General features: G+C 35.4%; 1 protein-coding gene across 1 annotated transcript; it reads left to right on the plus strand.

Annotated features, from left to right (window-relative positions):
* The first annotated feature begins 6045 nt into the window (after window positions 1–6045).
* On the plus strand, window positions 6046–8999 carry LOC114289569 (U-box domain-containing protein 9). The gene is made up of 2 exons (XM_028233316.2): window positions 6046–6872; window positions 7548–8999. The coding sequence occupies exons 1-2, from the start codon at window positions 6579–6581 to the stop codon at window positions 8631–8633; spliced, it is 1380 nt and encodes a 459-aa protein (XP_028089117.2). The 5' UTR covers window positions 6046–6578; the 3' UTR covers window positions 8634–8999.
* The last annotated feature ends 1030 nt before the right edge of the window (window positions 9000–10029 follow it).

The raw sequence follows: 10029 nt of genomic DNA on the forward strand, positions 1-10029 counted from the left end.
CGAACTGACGGGATCAAGGACAAAGCTGCGTAGACTATTACCTCGGCCCATTGCTCGGTCCATTTCAACATCTGGACTTAGCTTGGCCCAAGCTACTCATAAATTACCCTCTCGGATCCTTTATTGTATTGATATACACTATCTAAAAAAAATGATATAATATTTGAAGGGAGAAGAAAGTTCATAAAATGAATCATCAATCACATTATAAGGGAATAAAAACTAGCTAATAATTTTTTTTAATTATTAAAAAAATTAAACATCAAGAGAAATAAATATGAAAGATGTAAATTGATTCCTATATTATAGTGATATAAAAATTAATCATTTTCAAATTTCTACATTTAAAATTTTAATTGACTAATTAACTTTCTTTTTGAAATGTGTAAATAAAGGCATAATAAGATATTTTTTTAAATGATTCAATAAAAGTTATAAGATTTGTTTTAAATTTTAAAACTGATTAGTTAACTTCCCTTTTCAAACTTCTAAATTTATAAATAGATTAATTAATTTTCCTTTTAAAATGTAAATCAAAGTATAATAAGATTTTTTTTAAATGATTCAATAAAAGCTGGAAATTTTTTTAAAAAAAAATTAAAATTGATTAGTTAATTTTTCTTTTCAAATTTCTAAATTTAAATTTATAAATGGATTAATTAATTTTTCTTTTGAAATGTGTAAACCAATGCATAATAAAAAAAAAAAATTTTAGTAATTCTTAAAAGTTAGCCAATAGAAATTTTTTTAATTATTTAAAAAATAAAAAATTTTAAAAAGTAGTTTGAGAATTTCGGGATTCACAATGCTCTTCTCATTAATTTTTTTTCTTCTTAATATATAGTATAAATATATAGATAGCATTTATAATCATGGAATTAGTAATATCCTTGGTAAAAGTATGACATGGTAAACTATTAAAAATATGCCATTTGGATGGTTCTCCTCAATAGGTACATAAATTATTCCCTCTGTTTCATTAAAATAGTTACCTCACTGTCAATTTCTTTAGAATGGAGGTTTTTCTTTTTAATTTAAAATTTAAATTTTTTTGCCTGAAAACAGAAAGCATTTCCAACCTCCTTAATTACAAAAAAATAATTTGCTCCTCTTAGAAAGACAAAGTACTAAAAAATGTAAATTAAGTAAATATAAATGTTATATGAAATGATTGCAAATATAAAATGCAAAATTAAATATAAATTTCAAAAAAAATATTGAATTCCAAATCTGTTGAGAATATTACAAATATATATCTTTTAAAATATTATTACATATATGAAATAAAAGGCCATAGATAGGTAGTTAAGAAATAGCTCATGATTTTTTTTTTTCTTCTATTAATTAACCCACAAAAGGTTGAGTTCATATTAGACAGTGTCATGTGTCCAACAAAAAGATCTCCCAATTTAATAATGCACATACTTTGTAGTGGCACTAGTTAGTTTAGACTTGAAACAAAATAATAATAATAATAATAATATCATAAAAAATAATTTTAAATGTCTACAATTTAATTATATAATGTTGAAGCAGCCAACCCCATCAGCATAATATTGTACCACCGCGGGTGGTGGTCCAGTGGTGAAAGTATTGTCTTCCCACAGCCATGAGTCAAGTTCGACTCCTGGGGCGCGAAAAATCCTGGATTTTCCAGTGGCTCTCTTCGGAGACCTCGCGATGTACTCTAATCGAAACTTGGCCATGGCTGGAGCGGTTGATGAGTTCCACTGGTGCCTCGGTGGTAGGTCCCTTCCTATGGGTTGGGTTAAATCAGGCTGGCAACTGGCTACCCCGGGGCCTGGGCCTACAGATGTAGTGATGACACCTCAAAACATCCTTATTTTACTTTGAGCAAAAAAAAAAAAAAAAAGCATAATATTGTTTGTTTTGAGCATATCCTCACGGCTTTATGCATAATATTGTCCGCTTGGCTCTCTTCGGAGACCTCGCGCTATACTCCGATCGAAACTTGGCCATGGCTGGAGCGGTTGATGAGCTCTACTGGTGCCTCGGTGGCAGGTCTCTTCCTATGGGTTGGGTTAAATCAGGCTGGCAACCGGCTACCCCGGGGCCTGGTCCTACGGATATAGTGATGACACCTCAGAACATCCTTATTTTACTCTGATAAAAAAAAACAAAAAAAAAAAACAGCATAATATTGTTTGTTTTGAGCATATCCTCACGGCTTTGTGCATAATATTGTCCGCTTTGGATGTACCTTCACGGCTTTGTTCTTTCCTTAGGAAAAGGGCTTGTGCTAATTTAAAGGAGATGTGGGATGGTGAATGACGCAACCAACCCCCCATTAGCACAATATTATCCCCTTTGGGCGTATCCTCACGGCTTTGTTCTTCCTTTAGAAAAATGCCTTGTACTAATTTGAAGAAGTTAGTCAACTTATATAGTGGAGTGTGGTTTCCTCAATGAACGATATGGGATGGACACCCATTGGGGTCCCACAAATGTTAATTTAAATTTAGTGTAATGTTTAAATTAAGTATGATGTGAACAATATATGTTTTGATTTTAGCTACCAACTTCCCAAATCAGCCATTAAGAGTGTAACTTGGGCAAGACTATTGAGTGACCCTAGTCCAATTCAAAAAAAGAAATAGAATTTGAACAGTATAATTCCAAATTTGGTGAGGGGCTTTGTTAAAATTTAGGAAAAATTATTTTTAAAAAAATAATTCAGGGTTTGATCATTAAAATAAAATAAACTATGAATTTTTAATTTTGTCAATTTAAATACTAAGGTACCATTTGGTAACACTTACGTTTTCAATTTTTTGTTTATATTTACAAAAATTTTAAAAACTCAAATAAAAACTTGTTTGGTAAATTTTTGATTTATAAATTAGTGGTCTCAGTTTATAAATTTGGCCAAAAAATGTAAACTCAAAAAATGCGTTTCCGTTTTGAGTTTTTATTTTTATTTTTTTTACTACCCAACACTAGCCACCACCCGTCACCATTTTCCACCACCGTCTTTCACCACCACCACCCACCACCCACCCGCCACCACTACCTGCCACCACCACCCACCACCCACCTGCCATCCACCCGCCACCCGTCACCCGTCACTACCATCCACCGCCCGCCACCACCACCACCCGCCACCTACCCGCCACCACCACTCATCACCCACCTGCCGCCACCACTATCTACCACTTGCCACTTACCCGCTATCACCACCCAGCACCACCACCACCACCTACCACCCATCTGCCATCCACCCACCACCACCACCACCACCCGTCACCTGCCACCCACCTGCTACCTGCCGCCACCACTCGCCGCTGCTACTACCACCACCCACTCGCTACCACCCACAACCCGCCACCGTCATCCACCCACCCACCATCAGCACCCGCCACCCCCATCCGCCCGCCACCATCCACCACCACCCACCTGCCACCACCACCCATTACCCGCCACAACCACCACCACCACCACCACCACCCACTCGCTACCACCCACCACCCGCCACCGTCACCCACCCACCAACCACCACCACCCGCCATCCGTCACGCACCAGCCACCACCACCCACCACCCACCACCCGCCACCACCCACCGCCCGCCAACGTTACCCATCCACCCACCACCACCCGCTACCCACCACCCACCGTCACCACTTTCCACCACCGTCTTCCGCCGCCACTTGCCACCATTTGTCATTTCTCACTCTTTTTTATATTTTTAAATTTTTTTAAACATTTTGTCAATTACCAAACGTATTTGCAGTTTATGTTTTTCTAAAAATAAATAAAAAATAAACAAAAATCAGTTTATAAAATTTTTGTAAATATAAACTGAAAACGTAACGTTACCAAACAAATAGTAAACTTTTTATTTGTTTTCAATTTAAATTATTTGCATGTTTCTATTAAGTAAAATAGATAGAACAAAAGATATTTTAATCATGTTAGTCAATGAAAATGGATATTTCAGACGTATTATGTATATCTATATTAAGGCCTCGTTTGGGAACAGGCCAATTTAGTAATTTTTTGGCTATTTAACTAAAATATGAGCTAAAAAAAAATAGTATGTTTGGGATGACTTTTTGACTTTTTACGAATAGATGTGTAAAGAGTAGAGAGAAAAGAGAATTTTTGATTTTTTTGTATGGATTGTTGGCTTTTTGGCTAAAAACAAGGGTTCCCAAACGAGGCCTAAATTTAATAATTAAAATATTGTTTTTGTTGATTTTCGTTAACGAAAATAGATACATAATTAAATTAAAAATATTAAAATTTAAATTGATAAAATTAAAATATCAAAATTTAAATTAGGGTTTAATTTAAACAAAATGTTCAGGCAAAGTCAAGCTTAATTAAGTTTGAACAAATTCCCTACATTTTAAGTTTTTAAGTTGAATTTGAATAAAATCAACCATATTGAACTCACCCGAGTGGTAGTGGCCTTACGTGGTGTTTGGCAAGTTGATTTGTGACTAAAATAGTCACACAAGACAAAATAAGTTATTTTAGTCATAACAAACAAAACATCACATTCAACCCATAATCATTACACTCTTTTCTCACAAAAAAAGTCAAAAAAATAAAAAACCCTTTCCAAACCAAGCTTTTCAGCCCAGGCTAAAATAATCAAAAAAATCAAAAAGTGAACCCACTTCTTACTTAGGCCTATAATGAGAATACAAATATGAGTACGCGATAAAAAAAAATAATGCATTAAATTATCTGTAACCCAAATTTAAATTTGATAAAAATTTAATAAAAGTGGTGTTCTAACTTTTTTAGGTCCGTTTGGGAAGCTAATCTTGAGGTTTTTTTGGTTATTTTAACCACAAAAAATAAAATAGATTTTTTAACTCAATAAGACAAAATATCACATTCAACTCATAATCATTACATTCATTCTCTCACAAAAAAGTCAAAAAAGTCAAAAGTTCTTCCCAAACCAGGCTTTTTAGCCTCCGGCTAAAATAGCTAAAAAAGTCAAAAAGTCAAAATGCCAACCCCCTTTCCAAACGAAGCAATATCAAATTAGTTTCAAATGAAAGGAATGTTATCAAATCTCGCAGGTGACTATTGATAGACGACCAGATGGATGACCGGCTGGCTAATCAATGAATGACCAAATTGGGAAAAATTTAATGAAAATTTACACCAAGTCGGACGACTGTACAGACATTCTTTCAATCATCTTCTTAGTCGATCAGTTGTTTAATGAAAATTAAAAATTTAGCATCAAAACGTTTGGTATTAAATGAAATTTTTAATTAAATCTTTACTCAAATTTAAGTAATAAAAAAAAAGTAAAAAGTTGAAGATACTCTTAGGGGGTGTTTGGTGTGGATTATTATAAGTTAAAAACTGATAATCAAAAAGCTGTAAGCAGAAGCACCTCTTTCTCAGTTTCTAAATAATTAGTTTTTCTCAGCTTATTTAAACTATTTTTACTTAAAAAGCTATAAGCAAAAACTGTATCAAACAGTATGACGCAGATTCTCAAATTAAAACAAGCTATAATCACCCCCTATAGGGGGTGTTTGATTGAGCTTTTCTAAGTCAACTTATAGCTTTTAGTTTTGGAAAAGCTATTTTGAATTGTTTGGTTAAACTTATTTTAAACAACTTCTGATTCTAACAATTTATTTTAACTAAAAAAAACTGATTCTGAGAAGCTGCTCATCCCTTTCTTCTGATTATCAGCTTCTGCGGTGGACATGTTAATTTACCGTTATACTCTTAGATTTTTTTATTTTTTATTTTTTTAAAAATAAAAAAAGACTCAAATAGACTATAGATTATTATTATTATTATTATTATTATTATTGAGAAATGTAGATAAGTAGTGAATAACAAAAAATAAAAGTTAATTGAAAAAATTACTTCACAGTTTATTTAACAAACACTACTTAACAACTTAAATTTATAATTCAACAACTATACTAAATAAATTAATAATCCCTAATTAAAGTCATAATTTATAATATAATCTATAATCTGCGCCAAGCGGGGTCATAATCACCAAACGGGGTCATAATCCACAACAAACACCCGCTTAGTACACCAAAGATTGAACTGGTTGCAGGTAAACCCTACACCGCCTGTTAATGCATAAAATAAAAATTAAAACAAATTGAGTAAAAAAAAAAAAAAAAGCAGTGGCATGAGGAGTCGAAAGCAAGCTTTTCCCCCCCGCGTAGATGCCAGCTGTCAGGCCATGGATTCCGTGATTGCGTACATCATGGACCACCGTTAGCCCCCCACACACATATACATACACACACACATACATACATACATACTCTCTCTCTCTCTCTCTCTCTCTCCTTCGCAGCAGAGCAGACTCACATTATCATCGTCATCATTCTCATCCTCCTCTCTCTCTCTCTCTCTCTCTCTCTCTCTCTGCACTCGCCATTATAATTTGTTTGAACCTATATAGCATTGTACATATAGAAAGTGGAGAGAGAAGAAGTGTAGAAGTAGAGGAAAGTAAAAGATGAAACAGGGCACGCAATCTACAGTAGAAGCGAAATTCGATTGTGATTATTCTTCTTCTTCTGATTGGAAGATCTGAGGAACAATTTGTGTGGGAATGGCGAAAACTGGGGTTTTCGAAGGCGATCCGGCCATGGCCGCCAAGGCGAATGAGTTGAAGAAGGATTTGCAGAGGCTGGTCAAGGCTATTCTCGAAGATGACGACGCCGACGAAAATTTCAATGCCGAGGCCATCGATCGAGCCACTCAGACTCTACTTGCATTGAAGGACTTCAAGTCCAAGAGATCAGTCTCTCTGAAACTGAGCGAACACTTGGCTTGTCCTGAGGAGTTTCGATGCCCTCTTTCCAAGGAGCTCATGAGAGATCCTGTTGTTGTCGCCTCTGGTCTGGTTAGTTCTCTTCCAATTAGGGTTTTTTTTTTTTTTAATGTATATAATAATGTATGTATTTTCGTGTGCTGCTTGATCAATTTTGAGGTAATTTTTATGGTGAATTTGGTTCTTGTTGTTGATGCATATGAAATTTGTGGACTTTGAAGTGGTAATTCTTTGATGGGTGAAGATTTTGTTATTCCTTTTGCTCTGTTCTTGGTAATTTAATTTTTTTTTTTTTTTTGGTTTGTTTTCAAATATCTTATTTTGTTCTGATTTTGTGACAGAAGCTCTGTAGCTGGGAATGTTGAATTTATGTTTTTCGTCTGTAGCTTTTGTTCTTTTCTCTTATTGTACTATCTTATGATCAACCCTTCATCACTAATCTTTTAGTTTCAATGATAGATGCGATAAAAATGTAATTTTTTTTTGTTCTTTTACAGAAATTAGTTGTCGGACCCTCCTGAAAAACTCTATTAAACTGTAAGGATTTGTGTTCTCCATTTATCCATTGATACTATGATGTTCATTATTAGTATTAATTTTTCATCAATTGAAAATGCTATACTAGTTTGCATTTTTGTATGTTTATTCATTCCCTGAATGTCTTTGTTATGGTTGAATTGGTTTGATTTTGCTAACTTTTTTCTTCTTCTTCTTCTTCTTCTTTTTTTTTTTCCCCTGATTTAACAGACTTACGATAGACCCTTTATCCAGAGATGGCTAAAAGCGGGGCACCAAACATGCCCTCAAACTCAACAAGTCCTCTCGCATACTCTCCTCACGCCTAATCTTTTGATTCGGGAAATGATATCACAATGGTGCAAAAATAATGGGACACAATTACCGGACCCTACTCAATATTCCAATGAGGATGGGATAACAGAAGCAGATCGAGACCATTTCATTTCTTTGCTTGAGAAGATGTCTTCAACTCTGTCCGATCAGAAGGAAGCTGCAAGAGAGTTACGATTGTTGACAAAGAGGATGCCTTCTTTTCGGGCACTATTTGGAGAGTCTGTTGATGCAATACCTCAACTGCTCAATCCGCTCTCTCAAAGCAGGTCTCAAAGTGACATTCCCACAGATCTTCAAGAAGACTTAATTACAACGGTTTTGAATCTTTCAATCCATGACAACAACAAGAAGTTTGTCGCAGAGACCCCAATGGTTATTCCTCTTCTTATGGATGCATTGAGATCAGGAACAATACAAACGAGGACCAATGCAGCTGCAGCCCTCTTCACATTATCGGCCCTAGACTCTAGTAAGTCGCTGATTGGGAAATCCGGTGCCCTGAAACCACTTATAGAACTTTTAGAAGAAGGGCATCCACTGGCTATGAAAGATGTTGCCTCAGCTATTTTCAACTTATGCATCATCCATGAGAACAAGGCAAGAGCAGTGAGGGATGGTGCTGTGAGAGTGATCCTAAAGAAGATCATGAATCGTATGCATGTTGATGAATTGTTGGCTATCCTTGCCATGCTTTCAGGCAATCCGATGGCTGTTGAGGAAATGGGAGAGCTTGGAGCGATTTCTTGTTTGCTTAGTATAATCAGGGAAAACTCATGTGCGCGGAACAAGGAGAATTGCATTGCAATCCTCTATGCAATTTGTTTCAATGACCGAACCAAGTGGAAGGAGATGAGAGAAGAAGAGAAAACTTATGGAACAATCTCTCAACTTGCTCAAAATGGGACTTCAAGGGCAAAGAGGAAGGCCAGTGGCATTCTTGAGAGACTGAATAAGGCTGTCAATCTTACCCATACCGCTTGATGAGGTCTCTCGTGCAGTTTTTCCAAGCTCAAATTCTGTAAATTCTATGTCCTCGAGCATTACAATCGCATGTGGCTCTCACACATCATTCTCAACCTCCATGTAAATTATATTTCCCCCCTGGTGTTTTACCGTTGCTGTGAATAATTATGATGCAAGCTCTTGTAAGATTCTCTCTCTCTCTCTCTCTCTCTCTCTCTCATTGGGCAATAATTCATGCACATGGCTCACTAAATAGATTGCTTGAAAAAATAGATGAAGCAGAGCATAGTTGCTCATATACTTGTTTGTCAGCAATGATTTAAATTTTGTATTATTTTGTCTTCTATTATTTGTCGAATAAATATTTGCACATGGTTTTTAGTAGATTGCTTGAACTCTACTTGAAGTAGCAATGGTGACCCTTTTTCTTGTTTTGATAGCAACAATCCCTTGCATGTACTAATTTTTTACTTTTTAATATAGATGTTCCCTTTTGTTTTTTTGTCTTCACTACACATTCAATGTGAGTTAATTTTGGTGGATAGATATCTGAATTTTTATTTACTTGTAGCAGAAAAAAGGGCTGTAATAGTCATTGGAACATTTTACGTGGCTTTTTATGACTTGGGAACAAAGCCAAACCTTGTCTTTGTTGCTACTTGGAATGATTTTATGGATAATTGAATTGAATTGAATGAATGGCTGAGAATTGGGTTGGAAATGCAATTGGGAAAAATGTGCCCATATTGAATGAATGGTACTCTGATATATGGTGTTGTGGGCCTGTGGCCCGTCCACTCTTTTGTGCAAGTCTTCATTGGAACAGTTACTATACATCCTGTGACCACCAAGGTTTTTGTTTTTCTTGTTTTTGTCTTTTGTCTTTTGTTTTTATTTTTACTCTACCTGATGTGGGCATGGAGGTTGCATGCCCTCTGAAGTTTTTACATAATGCCATATGTCTACATGTAGAAAGCGAAGGGGAAAAAAATGGCGAAATTCCTTTTGCTGATATATAGCAGGCTTAGCAGCCCTCTACAAAAGGATTGAAGAATAGAGGGTTGATTGGTTATGTGACAAGTGGTAATTTTGATATATGCAGCAAACTGATATGTTGTCAAGGCACAGTTCTTGAAATTTGTCAGGTACTTGCAGTGGTATGGTTGATCATGGTCCACACGCATGCATCTGCTACATACGGTTCTGGTTCATGAATAATACAAGCAAATTTTTTTGGACAGCTTGTAATTTTCTTGATATTGACTGCCTGCATTACATACATTCATATTCATATATATATATATATACACATATAAGAGTACTTCAAATTTTATTTTAACTTTAAGAGCTTTGATAGACTCTCTTCAATCACCACCCCCACACACACACGTGGCCGGTGGTGATTGAAAGAGAA

The sequence above is a fragment of the Camellia sinensis genome, chromosome 14 (assembly GCF_055761805.1).
Source record: "Camellia sinensis isolate YWXY chromosome 14, ASM5576180v1, whole genome shotgun sequence".
In the NCBI taxonomy this organism is placed as follows: Eukaryota; Viridiplantae; Streptophyta; class Magnoliopsida; order Ericales; family Theaceae; genus Camellia; species Camellia sinensis.

Excerpts from the sequence above, each read along its gene's own strand:
- LOC114289569 (XM_028233316.2), top strand. The coding sequence starts at position 6,579 with ATGGCGAAAACTGGGGTTTTCGAAGGCGATCCGGCCATGGCCGCCAAG. Across the intron at positions 6,873-7,547 it reads TTGTTGTCGCCTCTGGTCTG|ACTTACGATAGACCCTTTAT; the intron begins GTTAGTTCTCTT and ends CTGATTTAACAG.